At 36.1% G+C, this 21,590-nt stretch overlaps 4 protein-coding genes across 5 annotated transcripts; 1 reads left to right on the top strand and 3 right to left on the bottom strand.

Annotated features, from left to right (window-relative positions):
* Positions 1-2,251: 2,251 nt before the first annotated feature.
* Positions 2,252-2,953, bottom strand: LOC131019062 (uncharacterized protein At2g29880-like). The gene is made up of 2 exons (XM_057947743.1): positions 2,606-2,953; positions 2,252-2,521 (listed from the first exon to the last, which is right to left on the bottom strand). Exons 1-2 carry the CDS (start codon positions 2,951-2,953, stop codon positions 2,252-2,254), a joined length of 618 nt encoding a protein of 205 aa, XP_057803726.1.
* Positions 2,954-4,910: 1,957 nt separating this feature from the next.
* On the bottom strand, positions 4,911-5,677 carry LOC131014779 (histone H2B.3-like). Its single transcript, XM_057942867.1, has one exon. It carries the CDS (start codon positions 5,476-5,478, stop codon positions 5,050-5,052), a length of 429 nt encoding a protein of 142 aa, XP_057798850.1. The 5' UTR covers positions 5,479-5,677; the 3' UTR covers positions 4,911-5,049.
* Positions 5,678-9,364: 3,687 nt separating this feature from the next.
* Positions 9,365-15,651, top strand: LOC131014781 (protein BTR1-like). 2 transcript variants are annotated; one of them, XM_057942869.1, is made up of 8 exons: positions 9,365-9,641; positions 10,592-10,830; positions 10,916-11,022; positions 12,459-12,652; positions 14,149-14,225; positions 14,746-14,847; positions 14,916-14,977; positions 15,056-15,651. In XM_057942869.1, the coding sequence occupies exons 1-8, from the start codon at positions 9,548-9,550 to the stop codon at positions 15,141-15,143; spliced, it is 963 nt and encodes a 320-aa protein (XP_057798852.1). In that variant the 5' UTR covers positions 9,365-9,547; the 3' UTR covers positions 15,144-15,651. The 2 variants fall into 2 exon arrangements, with proteins under 2 accessions (XP_057798852.1, XP_057798853.1); XM_057942870.1 differs by having other exon boundaries at positions 9,369-9,641; positions 14,752-14,847.
* Positions 15,652-16,502: 851 nt separating this feature from the next.
* Positions 16,503-20,709, bottom strand: LOC131014780 (NAC domain-containing protein 78-like). Its single transcript, XM_057942868.1, has 6 exons — positions 20,338-20,709; positions 19,484-19,761; positions 19,038-19,226; positions 17,699-18,214; positions 17,505-17,622; positions 16,503-17,370 (listed from the first exon to the last, which is right to left on the bottom strand). Exons 1-6 carry the CDS (start codon positions 20,513-20,515, stop codon positions 16,961-16,963), a joined length of 1,689 nt encoding a protein of 562 aa, XP_057798851.1. The 5' UTR covers positions 20,516-20,709; the 3' UTR covers positions 16,503-16,960.
* Positions 20,710-21,590: the final 881 nt, after the last annotated feature.

A 21,590-nucleotide genomic window follows, 5' to 3' on the forward strand; every position in this document is an offset into this window, starting at 1 on the left:
TTTTTTATATATAACCGGATCCGTGGGCCGGATCTGGACCAGATCTGGATCTCAAAACTTTTGCTCCAGATCCAGATCCGCAAATCTTAAGAGTAATCCAGATCCGGTCCAGATTCATTGGATCCATTTTTTACAAGGTCCAGATCCTGTAAAAAGGATCTGGATCTGTGGATCTGGACCGGGTCCAGGATCCATTGCCATCCCTATTGATAGCTGCGAATAGCAGCTCCGAGATAGCAAAGGTGAAGAAGCAACTCAATCTTGAGTTTGATATGAAGGATTTAGGAGCTGCAATGAAGATACTTGGAATGATGATCATAAGAGATAGAAAGGCTGAAAAGATATACTTAAGTCAAAAAGGGTATATCGAGAAAATTCTCCATCGTTTCAACATGCATAATGCTAAATCGGTTAGTACTCATTTGGCAACTCATTTCAAACTTTCTTCCACTTTGTCGCCGCAGTCGAATGAGGACATTGAATATATGTCTCAAGTTCCATATATTCTAGTGCAGTTGGGTCTCTCATGTATACCATGGTGTGTTTACGTCCAGACTTATCTCATGCAGTGAGTGTTGTTAGCCGCTACCTGGCAAATCCAGGTAAGGAGCATTGGAAATCAGTCTTCACTACCGAGATTGAGTATATGGCCATTACCGAAGCGATTAAAGAGGCCATTTGGTTGAAGCGTTTATTTGCAGAATTGAGGAAGGATTTGCAGATTACTACAATCTTTTGTGATAGCCATAGTGTTATTTGTCTTACAAAAGACCAAATGTTTCATGAGAGGACTAAGCACATTGATGTACGTTATCATTTTGAACGTGACCCAGGAGGAGAATTGGAGCGAGGGAAGCCCTCGTTGTCACGAGTGCCAAATCAAGATTGAGTTCTTGGTCCGGAAGAGTACAAGTACTCCGGATTGAGCGCTTTTTAAGCGCTTAAAACAAGAGAAAGGAAGCCCTTATAGGGCTTCTATCAAGCGAGCCCCTAAACGAGCGTTTAAGGGCTCGTTAGCAGCTAAGTAGCAGCTTTAGCTCCTAGCTACAGAGAAGGTCGCTCCTTATTCCATTCGTTCCTCATGGTAGGAGCGGTTAGCTACAATTAAGACTAGGAAAAAAAAGACTTTAAAGTCAATATTTCATAGATTTAATCCAATAAGAGTTCAGTTAGCTGCTATCTAGCGTTCGTCTCGTGGTGATATTGTTGTGAGCAAGATTAGCACTCATGATAATCCTGCTGATATGATGACAAAGGCACTTCTCGTTGCTAAGTTTGAGCATTGCTTGAGCTTAGTTGGTCTTAGATGATGAGTAAATCCCTATGGGTTTTGTGAAGAGGTGGAGTTTTGTTGGCGATGTCGGTGTTGTTTTTCTGGAGGTTAGTTCGTGGTTCTTCGTGTCAAGTTAGAGATTGTTATGTTAGTGACACGAATTGGGCTTGAGGATTGGGCCCAATAGGACCTTATTTAGGGGGGTGTATTCGTTCCGGATTTTTATAGATTTTAAAAGTCCGTGGATTTTAAAAGTCTATAGAATTCTCACAGATTCTTAATGATTTTGAATGAATTCTTGATGAGATTTTTAATGAATTGACGAGAATTTGACGTGATATTTTCGGATTTGAATTCCACAAATTCAGCGAGCGCTGGGCACCCACGGGCGATAGAAACGAAGCCAGCGGCCGCTAGCATGCCACGACCGCTGGATACCCAGCGAGCGTTGGGTTCCAGCGAGCGCTGGCATTGTGTTATATATGTATGTTTGAGCGGCCGCTGGGTGCCCTAACTCTATTTTCCTCCTTTTCCATTTGCGCTGGCATTAATGAAGAAAACAAAGTCTTAAAATAAAAAACCAACAAAACAATGTACTCATATAAAGAGGATATAAAAAAAAACATCACTATTCCCTACGCTCTCTAATCTTGTAAGTTATCCATCTTTTACGTTCATCAACAGTCATTCTCAAAAATCCATCTTTTTTGGTCTTGGTATCAAAGCAAGTCAAATGCTTCGGTGCGAACGTCTTCAGTCAAATCTGGGATTTCTTTGATAGCATCCCAAGTTGTATAAGTTTTTTTCCCTTTCTTTCTTCTCTATCATAGTATCTCGTTTCACCAAGAGGATTTGAACTCCTTCTATTGTGGTAGTGATTTTCTTGATTTCTGCCATGACTTCCTAATGCGAACTATTTTCAATGTGACCAAAATTTATCTCAAATTGACCTCTACTTATTTTGGCGGGAGCTCTTCTCTAACTGGATTCCACAAACACTTCAGGAAATACCAAAGGTGATTTGGAACCGGATGATGGCGGATCGTCTTGAGTAAGTCCTACAAACGTTTCAGTTTCAGCATCATAATTCAAATCCTCTATGTGCGGAACTCTATTTTCATCAGCTCCTAGTGTCCTAGCATCAGTAGCACTACCCAATCCAATTGAGTTTTTCCCTACCGCCACACCGTTTCCAACAGCAAATTCCAAGTCTTCCCCATGGCGCAAGTATGCATCTTTTGGGTGAACCTAACAAAATAAAGAATATATTTATTAATTAACTATATTATTTAAATAACATTGTTTTAAAAGTATAATTCCTAATAAGTTTACCTGACAGTATGCATCCCAAACTTCATCCGGGGCCGTGAACTTTTTAGCGGTGTTGTCATAGCCAAAGCCAGAGTTAAACTTCATGAGTGTTGAATAAGCAGTCCAACGGGTCTTAAACCATTTGATACGGCTTAGGTAGTGGTTATAAGTCTTATTACACCGAAGTCTTTGATTAAAAACAGGTAGTATTCTTTCTTCAACAGTTGCTTTGCTAAATATACCACTATTATCACGCCATCCCCGTTTTGCAGACTCAACCAAAATTTCTAACAATACATCGCTTTGTTCCTTAGTCCACGGTTCATAAACTGCCCTCTTTTTCGTGTCTTGTTGTTGAGAATCTCCCATGATTGAATTACTAGACACAAAATATATATACGTATATAGTACTATAACAATGAATAAAAGAAAGTATAAATATAAATAACAAAAACTGTAATCAACTCACATGCAATAGAAAAATAGAATATAGCTGCTAACAAATTATAAAGATACAAGGTTTATGCAATAGAAAAATTGAATACCAAAATAGTATAAAGATACAAGATTTATGAGAGAATACCTTGGTAATAGTTAATGCGGAACCCTAAAATTCTGTTTTTTCTCGAGTCTGGATCGTGATTTGGTGTGAGGAAGAAACTGACGGCTATACGAGTATTTATAAAGTATTAGCTGGGCCCAACGACCGCTAGGGCCCAGCGAGCGTTGGATCAGCGGCACCTTGAGCCCAACGAGCGCTGCATGCCAGCGATCGTTGGCTTCTCCGAGCGCTGAAGCCCAACGCCCGCTGCATGCCAGTGACCGCTGGCTTCGTCAGGCTCGAGCGCTGGGTCCAGCGGCCGCTGGCTTCTTTGCCGCGGGCGCTGGAACCCAGCGAGCGCGTGATTTTGGCAGATTTGTGAATGCTCGTGGTGTGTCGTCGGATTTGTTGATGCCTATCTTTTGAACGAAATCAATGAAAGTCATTCATTCTTTAAAGTCCATAGATTAACGAATACACCCGGATTTTAAAAGACTTTTAAAAGTCTTGAACTAATACACCCAGATTTTAAAAGACTTTTAAAAGTCTTGAACTAATACACCCGGATTTTAAAAGTCTGCAGAAATCATTAAAAATCAGGAATGAATACACCCCCCTTAGTTTTGATGCTGTTGTGTCTCGTAGAAATAATCTAACTTCCTCCCCAAGCTTTTGTAACCTCTGCTCTTTGACATAGTGAATTCTTTTCCTCTGCCCGTGGTTTTCTCCCGTTCTGGGTTTCCACGTAAATCGGTGTTCTTTAGATTTCTGCTTCTTATTTTTCTACTTGTCTTATATTCATAACAAATATTGTATGTGTCTATCATTAGAATTTTATTATCTAATTCTCACATTTTGAATGTAATAGCTTGTTTTTTCGCTTTAGAAGTTATGAAAAATAAAATATTTACTAAAGAAAGACACACTGATATCAGATGAAAGAGTGTTATTGTGTATTAAAAACATGTATAAATCGACCATATAAATAGAGGTTAATTTATTGATAAGTTATAAATAATAAAGTAAATGATATAAATTTAATGAAATCTAGATGAATGATGGTGATTCAAATGTGTAAATTTTCAAATAAGATAAGTTTCTACATATGAATGTTGCATTAAAATATTAGGTAGGACCAAATATCAATCAAAGTAATGAATGAGTAATGAGATGGATGCTACATTAAAGCATTTGGTAAAAAAAAGTACTCATGTAATGTTTTATTGTTGAAATAAATTAATTGTTCTAGCACTTTATTAATTAATTTTAATCATAAATATTTCAATTAAAATTATATTAAATTGTAATTATAATTAAATATTATTTGAGTGTAAATATGATTATTTATAAGTATATATGTATATAACAATTAAATTAATTAAATAATTTAATAATAAAAAGCATAAAAAATAGAATTTTCCATTAAAATAGAGCGAAAGTCACTTAGAGTTACCATTGGAAATAATCTAAGTAATCATCTAACGAGGGATAATCAACCCTCACATTTTATTCTAAAATATGTGACAATGTCTCATTATCAAATCTAAAATTACATTAATATGAACTAACCTAAAAATGAAACGGGCAAACAAATAGTAATATTATTTCAGAAAAAAACGTATCCCAATTTACAACTTTTTCTTAATTTTAAGGTAAAAAATGAGTAAATCATCTTGAATAAAACTTTAAGAATAATCACTTTCATTAATAAGAAATTTAACAGTTAATTTTCCAAACTTGTTGATAGTTAAGCACATGTATCAAAATCAATCACGGCAAAAATCATGCCTCAAAAATCAACCACTAATTGCATCTTCAGTTCATCAAATTCATCATTTTTTACACCAACAGAACACAATCCAAAGCCTTAATTTAAACCTAAATCTGAAGAGCACAAAAATAAAAACCTAACAAACCATTCAATTTAAGAGCTAGTGAATTTAGTAACAGCCTTAGTCCCTTCAGAGACGGCGTGCTTGGCCAGCTCGCCGGGAAGCACCAGCCTCACGGCGGTCTGAATCTCCCGGGAGGTGATCGTCGGCTTCTTGTTGTAGCGCGCCAGCCGCGAAGATTCCTGCGCCAACTTCTCAAAAATGTCGTTGATGAAGCTGTTCATGATCCCCATGGCCTTGCTGGAGATACCGATGTCTGGGTGAACCTGCTTCAGCACCTTGAAGATGTAGATCTTGTAGGTCTCCACGCTCTTCTTGTTACGCTTCTTCTTCTTGTCTCCGGCGGCGGCGCTGCCGTCCTTCGGCAGCTTCTTCCCGGCCTTCGGCTTCTTCTCCGCCGGAGCCTTCTCAGCCGCGGGGGCCTTCTCGGCGGCAGGCTTCTTCTCGGCCTTAGGCGCCATTTTAAGAGAGATAAAGCTAGAGAGAGAAAATAGGGGTTGTATTGTATTCGATGGAAATTTGCGTGAATGTTGAGATGATGAGAATTATTGTATAGTAGGGTTTGTTTATATAGGAAACGAGCGGCGAGATGTGATTGGTGGAATTCAGTTGTCGCGGATTGATATTCTCAGCCGTTTAGATTGATCTGGAAATTGGCGGTGGAGATTAGGTGGTTGATTCTTTTGATTTCGCGGATTCTTGTGAAAGCTCTTCAAATTTTGAATGTCTTGGCGCTAAAGTAACGTGAAAATGAAGTTCAACTCTATTCACTTTTGCACTGATTTTCCTTCCAACATTTACTTCCTTTCCCTAATTTAATTGATATAAGTATACTTTTTATTTGGATCTTCTATTTTAATATGTCATTTTCTAAAATATAAAATTATTATATAATATTAATATATTTACATAATTCATTATTTACACTAAATATTATTGTGATCTTTAAATAATTATATTTTTATTTAAATAAAGTATCTTCATTGGTGAATCAAACCAACATTAAACTTAAATATTCACAGCATAATCTTATAAATGAAGTGATCAAGCTATATATATATATATAGAAATACAATAAAGGGTAAAAAGGAGAATTTCTATCAATCACGTACACGGCATGGATTCTTCCAGGTCATTATCAATCTAACTATCATTACTTTTGCTAACTGACTAACTACTTTTGTCTGCATTCTCATCAGAGTTAACTTGTCAACCAATGTATGCCTCTCGCTCCTAATGTCAGTGTTGTCCCTGTGCATTATCATCGATCAGTGTCTTGACATCTCAATTCTCCTCACCTCTATCATGATACCTTAATTTCTTTACTTTCGCCTCTGCCGTGACTTCATAAGTTTTCTCCTCTCACCTCTACAACTGCGAACTCTGACTGCATTAAAGAAATACACATGGTTTGCAATCCTTTTTACCTTGATTATGCTTACTTTATTTTAATCATATTTAACTTAATATTAGTGAATAAACCGAGGAATCAGTGCTGATGTGTAATTTACACCACATCGTTCATATATCTCTTATACTTTTTGATAAATACACCATAAATAAAAACCAATTTATATATTATTTTTAATTATAAACTATTTATTTCTTAATATTTGTGGCCAAACCTTGTGATTTATTAAATTGAGACGGATAAAATATAATAATTTATGAAAATCAGCAAAAAAAAATGTTAGAATTAAAATGTTTCAATCAATGAAAAGTTACTATTATTTTACTAAATGCTTCGTTCCAAAATAAAAATGTTTAATAACCACACCTTCTCAATGGTTATGTGCCACAAACACTTCACTTGCCTAACTCCAAAAGAGAACTTAGAAGCCTTAGACAAAGGAAATGAGATTCAGTGTACCACATTTTATGTCCCACTTTGTGTCTCACTTTTAATTCTGTTTAATTTCTTATATATATTTTCTTCAATTTCAATTTTATATGTTTTAGTTTAATTTTGTGATTATTAACTAGGGTTTATTCCATCAATCTAAGGTATATAATTATTTTTTATCATTTAATTTCACTTTTATTAACTAATAATAAGTTGATAAATTCAAAGTGATGGTATATACTTTTTAAAAAATTTAATTTTTTGAAATAAAAATTAAATATAATTCATAGTATTATAATAAATTTTATTTAAAAAAAAAATGAGATCAATGAGCCTAACATGTAAATGCTAAACGCATGTGACTTGGTATAAATACAAATGAGCCAAATTTTATATGTCTTGATTTTATTGTGTATTTTAAAATTTTCAATTTATTTTTCCTTTTATCAGATTGTACAAGCTTTTGTTAGATTAAAAATGACTTTTGCTTTGTTTATTGAATTCAGATTTACTATTCAATGATGTTACAGACTTACAGATTACAGATAGTGAATAATCCAACTAGTAGTTCACCAAATTGCAATCAAACATTCAACTAGTAGTTTCAAAATATACAAGCTGAACGGGGAAAAAACTATAGTAAATTCTGTTAATATATAAAACCAAAATATATAAACTGAATGTCACGTTTAAAGCCAAAATCTAAATATGCAAATTACACAAACTGACCATAACCTAAATATAAAGTCAAAATAGCCAAAATATACAAATTGATCTCCAACGAACTTCAGTATCATATAATCTAAATCCTACTATAATATACCAAATCAACAAAACTTAAGTAGCTTAAATCAACATTCCAAACTCCAGTATGCAGCTAACAAAAATTCAGAACTTACATGTGATTGCTGCCTACTAATTACTATTAGATTACTTTGTTTTAATTTTAATTCTTAAAATAAAATAAAATAAAATATTTTAATTATTAATTCGGTTAATTGGTTTTAACCGACCAGTAACAGGTTAAACCGATTAATCAAATTTTAGATAATTCAATAACCGAAAATTGAACCGAACCGGTGAAATTATCGGTTAACCGATTAACCGAAAATTCGATTTAGTTATGGTTATAACCGATTAATCGAACATGTTTTACTCCACATGCATGACTAGAACTTCAGATACGCCTTTCATTCTATTTCAACATCCTTTTGACCGTCAGATCTTGACATTTATAGCGTCAAATATCATCCTCATCAACTATATTTCTCATGCCCTAGGTATAACAGTATATATCGAATTTTCAGTATATGGGGTTAGGGATGGCAATCTACCCGCGGGTAACGGATATCCGCGAAAACCCGAACCTATTAGGGTGGGTTTGGATACCATTTGATATCCACAGATAGTTTCGTGGTTGCATTTCACTATCCATTTAGTTCGTGGGTATGGGTTTGGATACTTACTATCCATACCCGCGAAACCCGTTTACCCGCGAAAAATACCCGCCAATTACCCGTCAATTATCCGTGAATTACCCGTCAAATATCCACAAAAAATTCTATAAAATATGGGCTTTGAATATATATTTTGAGATTATGAGCTAGCATATTACTTTTGATATATCGTAATTACTTTTATTGTGGTATTTATTGATTTTTTCTATAAATACCACAATATCGATATATACCGATATTCATTGGTGTCTAAAAATTCCATATATTTAACTTATCAAAAATCTTTAACACGACATTATACTTTATTGAAAATTTTGATATACCTTAAGTTCAATAATTTATACGTAACTACAAAGATGGCATATTTATTCGTCTCTACTCATGGGCGGATCTTCATAGGGATTGCTTTCAGCCCAGTGCAACCCAAAATTTTGTCCTATATATTAAATATATTTAACCTAGTATCTACATAGTTCAGCTCTTAGTCCAACCCAACTTTCAAAAAAAGATAAAAAAAAACTTTCAACATAATAATAAAAATTAGTTTATTCTTATAGAAAATAGATTATTTTAAAAAAAACATATAGATGTAGTTTTTTTATACGCTTTCAATGTAAATGTTATCGAATCAATAGAAAAAGAATAATTATTTATTATAGTCGGCGATCAAATTATAATCTTAAGTCCATTAAACATCTACTTGAACATAAAAATAAATTGTACGAATTGTCCGAAAAATTTAGCTCGAAAACCTCCGTGAAATACCTTCTAACTTTCATACTTCAACAAATTCAGTCTCTCTATCGTCAAATCTCGGATCCGCTCTTGGCCCTACTAAAAAACAATTGGATGGCGGTCTCACCAGAGGCTTATGCCCATTTACATTATAGGACACGTGTTCGCATCTGAATAAGAAAAAGAAAAGGATGAAATTGAAGCCTCACATATACGCATCATCAGTGCATCACTACCGAGTGCGATTTTTTCACCGTAAAGCGACAATAACGATATTAGGGAGGCCCAGGCCTCCGCAAGCAGGCTTTGATCAGTAAAAAAACGGCCCAAATGTAAATCTAAATTTATGAAGCCCAGTAGCAATAAAAAAATCACATCACGTTTTTTCAACTCTCGCTTCTCTCTCCAGATTTCGATAGCTCTGACCATATACTCTGTATTCTCTCTCTACATATACATAACTATACTCGTTTACATCCTGTTGTACAGGAATTCATGGCAATGGAAGGTGATAAAGCTGCATACGCTGAGGTATCACCCGAGGTTCAGCAGAATCAATCGTCGCCGCGCAAATCACCGCCTCCGCCAGGTTTCTCCTTCTTCTCTACGTATTCTATTTATATATATTTTTCCATTTTTCTACATGCACATATGTGGTGATAATTTGATTTCTCTTCGTTTTCCGAAGATCTGTTGCCACGGATCTGTTGTAATGGGTAAAAATTTTGATTACTTGTGGAATTTATGTTTCCTTCAGCTCGTTTGTTGTTTAGTAGCTGGAATTGTGATGCGAGGAGGTTTGATGTCATTATTGTGGTTTTTTGCCGTTGTAATTTGTCGGTTTGAAACCCTCGGAGCTGACATTGGTAGTATTTTAATTTTGTTGTGATTATTAATGATGTTCGCTTGCGACGTTAGATGTTGATGATTTATTGCAATTTCGTGAAGCTGAATTACGCGACAGCCTTATCCGCAACAGTCTTTATTTCGAAGATTTATCTGTAACGTTCTGTAGTCTCAATCAATTGAGCTAGGATATGTTATATCAGCAGGAATAAAATATCTTGCTTCTTTAATTGCTTATTACTGGGATGTCTCAATAATTTTTTGCTTCTTAAAATGGAAATGTTACTTCAGAAAGTTTTCTTGCTTGAAATGATTGTGTCTCCACTCCAAGTCTCCCCTAAAACTAATATCGTGACAGAAACTGTAGTATGACAAACAGTCATCTGCTCATAAAAAAACTGCAATCTCAAGCTTCGTCTGATTATAATATGGAGTGAAGAAAGTAATTCATTTAAATCTGGAAAGCTTCAACATTTTTATTGGACGAGTGTTCCCCTCTTATTTTGATGCACGAACAGTCATGTATAGTATTCTGACGAGTGCTTTCCTTATTATTTTTATGTATGAATTGTATTTCACAGACAACCCTCTTGATATATACTACTATAATTTTTTTTACTTGGACAATACTTTGATATTAATTTTGATTTAAGTCTCTAGTGTTTTTCTTTCCCCTTATTTTTAAATTGACAGACAGCGAAGAGAAGACCACTCATATTAGGTTCCTCTTATCCAATGCTGAAGCTGGTTCTGTTATCGGAAAAGGCGGTTCAACAATCAACGATATTCAGTCACAATCTGGAGCACGCATCCAGTTGTCGCGCAATTATGAGTACTTTCCTGGCACATCTGATAGGGTTGTCATGGTCTCTGGAAGAGTTGACGACATATTAAAAGCAGTTGATCTCATTATGTCTAAACTAATGGATGAGGTGAGGACAGCTTTAAATGTTTTTGGAGATGAGCATTTGGATAAATGACTCTTGACTAAGTGGATAAATTTTCTGCTTCGATTAGTTTTATGTGGAGGATGGTGGTCAGGTTGATCCTGAGTCGAAAATTAGACTGGTTGTGCCCAATAGCTCTTGTGGTGGAATAATTGGGAAAGGTGGAGCTATTATAAGGTCAGTATGTTTGTTTGATTACCTTGTTAAGCCATACCATTTCCGATTTATGTTAAATAAATATGTAAGTAACAAGGATGCAAATGCATGTGAAACCATTAATGTCTTCTTTTAGATGCATGTCTGAAACTATAAATTTAACATCATATCTTCTTCTCCTGCCCTTGGAAAAATCTTGTACACATTTAATCTTGTAAGCATTTCACTGCTAGATTATTAATTATTATACTGCAAGAAAAGTGGCACTCTTATATCGAAAGCTTGTGCTATGGTTTACGAAGAAGAATTTGGCTATGCTGGAATCAGTGTTTGCTTGTCTTTTTATGTAATTAGTGACACAGGAGTACCTGACCATGAGGCCTTTGAATTAGCTGATCTTGTGAGTGATGCTGAGATTTGATGATAACAAGACATTGTCTCTGAGTGATGTATACTCAGTTTGCTCATACTGATACATTAACTCCCCAAGACGACTTAGGGGGGTGTATTCATTGTGGATTTCCACCGATTTTAAAAAGTCCATGGAATTTAAATTTTATGGAATTCACATAGATTCCAGATGACTTTCAAAGAATTCGTGGTTGGATTTCACCCGATTTTCACTGATTTTCGAAGATTTTAGGGGATAATTCTGAAATTGAATTCCATGAAAACCAACGTCCGCTGAGTTCCAGCACCGCTGGAAACCCAGCGAGCGCTGGGAATCCAGCGAGCGCTGGAAACCCAGCAACTGCTGGGTTCCAGCGACCGCTGGAAACATCAAACACCATAGTTCACATTACCACCACTACTACTGACATTAGATCCTGCACCAGCAGCCCCAATAGCTGAGTTCACCAAATCACTAAGTTGTGGATATATATGATTGGCCAATATATATGTTGGCCATCATTTAAGGGAGGCCCACCATGTTTGCAAACAAAATGTATGGTCTGGTGTAATTTTATCTTACTTCGCTGTGGTCAAAGGCTGCCATCAGTGAGAAGACAAATGGAATCCAGCGATTGTTGAGTTCCAGCGGTCGCTGGCTTCTTGGCCGCGGGCGCTGGAACTCAGCACTCGCTTAAAATTTCATGGATTTCAATTCTCGTGGTTCTTGGTCGGATTTCGTCGTGTGTATTTTTTGGATGAAATCCATGAAAGTCATTCCGGATTTTAAGTCAATGGAGTAACGAATACACCTAAATTTGTATGGATTTTAAAAAGTCTTGAACGAATACACCCAGATTTATAAGGACTTTTAAAAGTCTTGAACGAATACACCCAGATTTCTGCAGACTTTTAAAAGTCTTGAACGAATACACCCAGACTTTTAAAATCCATAGAAATCCATCAAATTCCACAACGAATACACCCCCCTTAGTGTATCTAGACATTCTTATGTAAGTAGATGTATTTTATGTTTAGATTGAAAGTCTTTCCAATTGTTGAAACAGGTCACTGATCGAAGACTCGAGAGCTACCATTAAGATATCTCCCCAGGACAACTTTTACCCTGGCTTGCATGATAGGTTAGTGACTGTGGGTGGTGCCTTAGACGAACAAATGCGAGCAATTGATCTAATCATACAGAAATTGGTAGAGGATCAACATTACCTGCAGTCTGCCAATGCTCCATTTCCATATGCTGGTATTATTCTCAAAACATATATTTTACTTTTGTGTTCCGTTGCACCGATACTCATCTTATGTTTTTTAAATCCATATGGTTGTTGCAAATCCTACAAATATGAGAACCAGATACAAGTTTCTTGACGAGTTATGCTAGATCATGTCATATGCTTAGGGTGTGTTCTCTTTGGTTGATAAATTTATCATGGGAAAAAGAGGGATAACAAAACTTTCTCCCTTTAAATGCTCATTGCTTTCCCCTCGTTTTCTACAAAAGAGAATTTCACAATTTCTCATTCTTTCTTTTCACTCCAAGAAGGGATAATATTATCCCTCCTTGAAGTGAAAAGGAGGAATGAGAAAGGTTGAAATTCTCTTTTGTAGAAAATGAGGGAAAAAAAAAAGAGGGGATTTAAAGAGAGAATTTCGTTATCCCTCATTTTCCCATGATAAATTTATCAATCAAAGAGAACACACCCTTATAGTAAAGGGACACATTTCAGTTAATAAAAAATACATGATACATAAACTGGTACAATATCTCATGATACTACACTATTTGTTCAGGAAAAAAATGGGAAAACAATGAACCTGGAGCATTTCCTTGAATGAATTAAGAAGTACATCAGTCAATCAATGCAGTTTCAAGTTTAGCTATATCATCTCACTTAATTTTGTAATAGCTAGACTTTTATACAAATATTGACCCTTATCTCACATGCCAAACCCAGTAGCTCCATAACTTAACGATCTTCAGTATCTAAGCATTCCATTGGGGTGCAAAACGAATTCTGTCATATTAGAGGTTTTTCTATTTGTAACGGGGTGTATGTAGAAATTCTCATTTAACTCACTCCTTCCAATATAAGATGCTCTTTTTCGCATCATTTTGGATGATTTTGAGAGTATATGTTGCAGGGTTGCAGCTGACTAAGATCAGAGGTCACTAGTTTTGACGATAAAAATGAGGGTGTTCAGTTTAGAATTTTGAACAATTGAGAATTCTGGAATATGGAGTATCAGTTCTTGGGGGAATTCTGTAATCATAAAAGCCAATGCTTGTTTTAGGATTGAGAGAACATTGATTGTAGATATCAAATCATTTCATGAAAAGTTTAAATGTCAAATCATGTTGCAAAGTAGGAAGTAGAATTACGAAAATTGTTTTCAAGTTCTCTAAACTAACAAACCTTGAAATTGAGAATTCTAAGATGTGTTATGCTTGGTTAAAATGGATCGAAAAGCTATATGTATGTTAGGTTTTGTTTTGGGAGAACGATATAAAAAAGAAAACAGACAAAATAAAAGCAGCTATAGGCATGGTATTGAGCTTCTAGCATGACGATCACATGATGCCAATGTCCTGACAATACCTCGCATGGGATGTGCCTAATTGTTTTTTTTAGATAAGGATGTGCCTAATTGTTTATTCGCTAGTTATTTAAAAGGGCAAATTCCACAAAATGCATATGTACTTTGGATATATGTTATCATTTGTTGTAACCTCCATTTCAGCGGTGGCATATAACGGTATGAACTATGGACCAAATGGAGCTGGAGGAAAGTATCAGAATAACAGGTTCCCGAACAAGGTCCGTGATCATATTTAATCATTTTGCTTAATCTCTTATTTTGTGTAAGCTACTTTGTGCTGATATGGTTTTTTGGATGTGTACTTTCATCTATCCTTTTAGAGTTTCAAGCTATTGTTTTCTGCCTACTACATGAATATGGTATCCAAACTAATAATGTGTAAACAACACTAAGTAGTTTGATTAATTGGCTATAAATTTTACTCCTACTGCAAGGTTTTTAACTGAAAGTTGCTCGTCATCCTTTCGTATTATGTGAGAGTAATGTAAATGCAATGATATCTTATACTCTGCTTCAAGAATCTTACAATAGAAATGCCCACAAAATATTGCAATATGCGTAGCACAAGTGTAACTTGTGCAGTTGATTGATCCTGATAGATATCATTAAATCTATGTCCAGGTTATTATGAGTGTTTCTAGTTCCATGATTATGAATCTATGATTATGAAGAAAAGCGTGTTCTGAAAGTTTCTTCGAATTCTGGGTGTTTACGAACAGTAAGTATTATTTTGTGCAGCCACAGGAAGATAGAAGCAGTTCCGTAACTATTGGAATTCCAGACGAACATATTGGAATTGTTGTTGGCCGTGGTGGAAGGAATATTATGGAGATGAGCCAGGTCTGTACATAGGTCTCAAAGTTCTGTTTGGCTGGTTCTTTGTACTTATGTGACTCTTTCTTCTGCAGCTTAGTGGAGCTAGGATAAAGATATCGGAGAGAGGCGATTTCATGTCTGGGACATCAGATAGGTACACACACGTGGTTTTCTAATACTTTGGGACGAGCTAATTGAAGCACAATCCATACCCACCTTACTCTTCTTGCAGGAAAGTTACCATCACAGGGTCTCAAAGAGCTATTCACATGGCTGAGTCTATGATATCCCGGAAAGTTGCTTCAGTTACTGAGCAATAATGTGAGCACTGCTCAATTTCTCGTCTGATCATGTTAAAGATACCTCTTTCTGGATCATGTGGTATTTATTTTGGCATTCTAGAAAAAATAGAAAACTTGTCCGTTTGTTAGGTAACTAAAAGAACTTGATACAAGGGAGGGGATAATTATACATTTACTTCAGAGAGCTTTTGCACTGTCTAAGTTGGTGGCAGGAACTTCTTTTTCGAGAAGGGGAAGGCAAAAAGTATAATTTTATTGAGGAAATACCACATCCAATTTGCCCTGTCTTCTTCATACAGTTGTAATCTGTTATGGCTGAACTTCATTACATGTTCTGATATGGACTCTGATAAAAATTTTGGCTTGTTCTTATGAGTAATTTTTTTCCTCATGCCACTCAACGCGTTGTGTAGATAGATTAGTCTGGTTCTAGCCAGGATTTGAAGTGGTTAATTCCTTCTATGAACTTCTTCAGATATTTGATTTCATTATATCAAATGGTCTATGTTTGATTTGATTTTGGTTATATTCAGTTTGGACTTTGAGCAGCTTAGATTTTGAACAGTATTCATTGCTTATGATTTGTTTAATCTATATGTCGTGTGTAATGATAAATGGTAGTAACAGTTTTGAATAGGAATACAATACAGGGAAGAGGATAAATTCATTTTTATACCTCTGCTTTGTAATATTTGATGGTTAATTTGCGATGTCATAACTTAATCGGATCTCGTGTTCTCATCACGTATTGGCTTTTATGTGTGTATTGGCTTTTATGTGTGTTTAGTGTTTAATATAACATTCAAATTCTGACTTACGTGGATAGGGCCCCTGAATAATGTGACTACAAAATCTGAGTACTGCGGTGTTAATTATTGAAGATGTACATAATATTAATAGTTACAACTTTCTCAAATCTCAACAGCAATGAGTGCTTTCTAACGTTACTTAATTGACCGACGCTTCACAATATACAACATAATTTGTAACATTACCTGGAAAGGGGAATATGCAATTTAGAATAAGTTCCAACATGACGAAGAGGGAACAACACCGAATCTAACTGGAATACTATATTTCTTCAAATCTAAGTTATCTGTGCGAACTTGAAATTGACTAAGTACTTTCTAACTTTCGTTGAGAATTTGTGATCCCCTCATAATAACTTCCGATGGTGATATTATGCTTTGATTTTCGACATCATCATAACTGATGTAATCTCGATATTGGCGCGTTTTAACAGAATTATAACCCATGATTTAGCATGACCGTTGCTTTACATTGTTCGGTATTACAGTTGAAGATAATAATTAATTAACATTCTCTAATACACTACGCCCATAGTTACCTTCATACATCGCTGGGACAAATGGCAAGTTGAAGAAGAAAATGCCGTGTTAAAACATTAAGTCATGGATAGACGTTCACATTCAAAAAGGGCGCCAAATTACGCCAACGTCTCAACAGAATTCAGACTTAGAACTCAAGACTTCCAAATTCAAGACGCCGTTATTGAGTTCAAAGATGGCATAAAATCACACACTGAAACTGAAAAGAACATCCTAGAATCAGGTATGTGGAGCGACAGGCAGAGGCTGTATCTGATAAATTCACAACTTAGTTCAGCAAGAAACTTCAATTAACAGTAATTTGCAGCATGATGGAAGCCAATCTCACTGCTCCAAGACTTAAAAACCTATTCATCCTAAACATCTGTTTCGACAAAAGCAAATGCCACAACATCCGACGAGTATGCGGATGAGATCTTTGCTTACGCGATCGTATTAGAGAGTTAGAGTGGTGTCTGGCTGGTGGGGTGGGGTTCCCTGAAAAGATTACTTTGCACATATACAGCTCCCTATCTTGTAGCTGATGGAGAGCACAAGGATCCAGAAGAACATGAAGTAGAACCAACCCCTCGAGAGCGTTGGCACTGTCTTCCCGGGAAGTAGGCTTACGCTCGACTCCAGATGGGCAGAACCATCTTCGCCTCGTGAATAGCCAAATGAAAGAACAATGTTGAGGTTTGCGGGCTTGCTTAGTAACTGGTCTACTCCATTGTCATTCGTAGACAAATTTCTTATCTGAATCATGCCGGCAGTGACATGAACTGAAGTAGAAGGCTGCGATAAAGAATTGAGACGATGCACAACATCTTTTGAAGGAAATTCAGCAGCCAAGGCTGGCGGAGCAGGGATGCTGCCCAACATCTGGCTGGCCTGTTTGAGGAATGGATATTGGAAATCTGCAACAGATGAGAGACAGAGTCAGTTGGACACGCAGGGACAATCATTCTAGGGAATATTAGCAGTAGTACCAGGGCTTGGCAGTAATGCCAGTAAATACAGGAATCGTCAAAAGAAGGGAATCTTGTGGTACCTGATTCATATGTGGAGGAGTCAAGCTTATCAGATGATGATGCAGCGTCACCATTATTGTTGTCGAGAGGTTGTCCTCCACTGGGTAAAGTAGATAGATCTCCTCCAACTTCCGGTTCCTGTCATGATAGTATGAGTTAGAGCATTTTGTTACAGGTGAGCACAGAACTCAATGAATCTTGGGAGTAATATTACCTCAGGAGGAAGCAATAGTTGATCAGGAATAAGGTCCTCGCTACCCAGCATTGCTAAGGAATCATATGCAAAGTCCTGTGAGTTGTCGATATTGGCATCATAGAACGTAAAGAACTCCTCAAGCATGTCCTGAGGAGAGGTATTAGCTTCAACGGGATGTGATAGATCACTAGCTTCAATGAAGCCCACACTGCCATATGGCAGGTCATCAGGATTCTCTTGAAGTGGTTCATCAAGTAAGAAATCCAACTCGTCAGAATTCCCCGACTTGCTACATTCACCAATGAATTCATGTTTGACTGCTCTTACGTCCATATCATATGGAGGCAGAGCAGGTATATCATACAAGTTCTTGTCCTCGTGCTGCTCAGGTTCACAATACTGGTCACCGGCATTCACTAAGAGCTTTGGGCCATCATGTACTGACTCTGCAGTTTCCTCAACAAAGTTGCCATCCGCAGGCTGACAATTTGATTGAAGAGGAGAATCTGCAGATGGAATATCTGAGCCAAGGATCTGGCACCAAAAACTTTTAGTTAAATATGACCCTTAAAATACTAGTACCACATAACAAATGTTTCTTGAAAGAGATAAATTGTCGCTGTAACGAGTATTCTAAGGATGGAGAGAGATAATCTAATATCTCTTTGAACCAAAAGAAGCACCCAATGTAATAATTGTGTCAATCCAAATAGTAGTCAGAATGTCTTCAAAAAATAAAGGTAGTCAGAATGTGTAATGGATAACTGATTTACTTATGAGAACATGATTATCAAACTCAGCACATCAAGTTTTTGGTTAATTTCATGTAAAAGAAGTTGACACAAGACAAATAACCAATACTGTTTAAGGTTCCAATTCACTGTAGCAAAAAGCTAAAGCACCAGCACTAGGATTAGTCTCACCGGAAACACTTACAGTTACTCTCACTCTACACAATTCATTTAATAATCTAAAAAAGATTGAAAAAATCCTTCATAAACACTGTTTAACTGCATTATTGTTCCAAGCATCACCCTATTACCTCAGTCTGTACTCAAAGACTGTATAGGAAACTGTGCTCTGCTCATAGCCAAGTTTCTAAGGAAATTATATTAAAATCACATATGTCTGCACCTGAAACCTTGACAGTTCTAAGTTTCAAATCCAAGTCAATCCCGATAGATACAGCATTTTCTACTCTTTTAATCATAAGTCTGATTTTGATTGTATGGTCTGAAAGTAATGACAGTGCAATACATAGAAGTCTCAGCCAACAGGTCCATGCTTGTATCCATGTTTTTCATCAGACAGAATGTGAGGCAACCAATTTGACAAAATATCAATGATGCGTACAAACCTGCTCAAGATCATCACCATCCAAATAAGCATCATCCTCAAAGTCAACCTCCTCTGCTGCTTCTGCTTTCAGAATCAAGTCTGACTCATCATCTAGCCATTCCTCTTCCACAAACGGTGCTCCATACTGTTCACCATTCTTTGGCCCAGAGCCACTCTTCTGGAAGACACGGCAAAGCACAAATGCATCCTTTTCCACCGAAGTACATACCGTCAGCAAATAAAAGCGAGAAATGATTACAATATTCACACCTGGTTATATATATATATATATGGGCATGTGTGTTATCATATATTATTCAATGCTGATATTGTGGATTACACCACCAGTTCCCATATCAGGTTCTTTTCTTCCAAACCTACCCCAATTTTTTATTTTCTTATTCGCATTGATCATACTAATTATATTAGTAAAGTTTTTAATTTTGTAGTAATGTGAGATCCTACCTGATGAATGCCAGCTCTCTCCAACTCCAAATCAGTGAGTCTGTACTCATGCATAACCCAGTTGGTTCGCTGTCCCTTTGGAGCACGCCCAATATGATACACAAGAGTCTTCTTCATCCCAACAATCTGCCCTCTGTGGTAGACAGCCCTGTCCTTTCCGGTAGTCTTCCAATATCCCTTTTCAGTGGCTCTGTTCGTCCTTGCTCCATTGCCATATTTCTTATCCAGCACGCTGAAGAAATACCATTCCAGATCTCTAGTCTTCAGCTTTGAGAAGCCTACAGCCGCCAAAGATCACAACTATGAGGCTTGAATTATAAACAAACAAATTTACCGTTGCCACTAGTGTCCATAGCAAAATCGTAAATCCATGTGAAGCATCAGAAGGAAAATATGTACATAAATGCGACCAGTGTAGTCACACATTATATAATCAAGCTGACATGAAACACGAAACCCTTAGCAACAAATGTTAATAGCTGTATCAATTAGACCCTTCAACACAATAAGACAGGCGACAACAACACAGCCACTGAAACTCAAGCTATACACATAGAATAGCCAATCTCTTCATTGCTCAATCTTATGCAAGAAAACCAAAGCAAGTCGATCTACGACCCAAATCAAAATGAATCCACGATTAGTCCAAGGATACCTCAGCACAAAACCAATAATTTGGAAATCAAATCCAATTTAATCCCAGTAAACAGACAAATCAGCAGAAATCTTCTAAGGAAAAAGAAGTCCACTGACGTTGCAGATATTGAAGCTCAACAAAATTCAACAAGATAGTATGTCAAATAATCAATTGCAGAACACGAAAAGTCAAAAAAATCGGAGAAGTGCGAGCGTACTAGGAAGATCCCATGGCTCCGCCTTGTAGATATCGATATCAGAGATCGCATGGAAGCGGAAACCTCTGCCGCAGACCTTCCGCCGCAGATAGTAGCGCACCAATTCCTCGTCGGTGGGGTGGAATCGGAACCCCGGCGCCAGCATACTGGACGACTTCTTCTTCCCGGCGATTTCCATTCATAAAAATCTCGTCAAATGATGAAGATTTAGGGTTGAGAATTGGGGTTGAAATGAAGGATGCGTGAGCTTTCTATAAATGTAAAGAGTCTATACTTGTAGGAGAAGTAGGAGAAAAAGTGATATGAAATGAATACTATATTGTGATTGTGGAAAAATCTGGATGATCCATATTTTGTTCGGGTTTAGCTGACGGGCTGCGCCACGACCTTTTCAACGTGGCTTATATGGGCACCACTTGAGATTCTCACGGGTACGGGTCTCGCCCGATGACCCGTTTCCTAGATTCCACTCTTTCACTCCAAAATACTACTAAATGATTACTTGGTTAAAAAAATCATCAATTTTAACTCAATCCAGATACTATTAGACAAATTTTACATATGATGAACACATTTAATTTTTTACTGTAAAAAGAAATAGTGATTTTTTTTTCTGTGATGTCCTAATTTCTCAAACAAACTTCTTGCTAACATGAATAGATATATGCTTGAGTCATATTTTCAAATGTTGGAATTTTTTTTGAAAACGTTTATTCTAGTAAAAATTGAAATGTGATGTTATTATTATACTATGACATGTATTTAATTTTATTTTTTTTGAATGCTATGCCAGTTGAGCTACATCCCCTAGTTCACAGGTATTTAATATTAAAAACGGAATAAAAAATTGATGATTTTTTTTACAATTAATCTTGAAAAAAATGTAGCTTGATTAAGGAATTCTTACTATTGTTTGTTTTATTATTTTGTTTAGTATGCCTTTTCAATTGACGGTGCCCTTATACGTGGAGAGTAAAATCTTGCATAATTTTATTTGATAAGCTGTAACATATATTTGCATGTGAAGTATCATTATATCTGCAATCCGCAATAAAAATAAAAAAATAAAATTAGGCTAGCGCAATTCTTGTATTTATTTACATGTATGCTATTGTTTTTTTTTTTTGAAAAGGGCAATCAAGTATTATTGTTAATAGATTACATGATATATTTTAATAATATTTATAGTAAAGTTTACAATCTTCTAAGAACAATTCAGTTACCGTAATCTTGTTGATTAAAATTAGGAAACT

The sequence above is a fragment of the Salvia miltiorrhiza genome, chromosome 3, assembly GCF_028751815.1.
Source record: "Salvia miltiorrhiza cultivar Shanhuang (shh) chromosome 3, IMPLAD_Smil_shh, whole genome shotgun sequence".
In the NCBI taxonomy this organism is placed as follows: Eukaryota; Viridiplantae; Streptophyta; class Magnoliopsida; order Lamiales; family Lamiaceae; genus Salvia; species Salvia miltiorrhiza.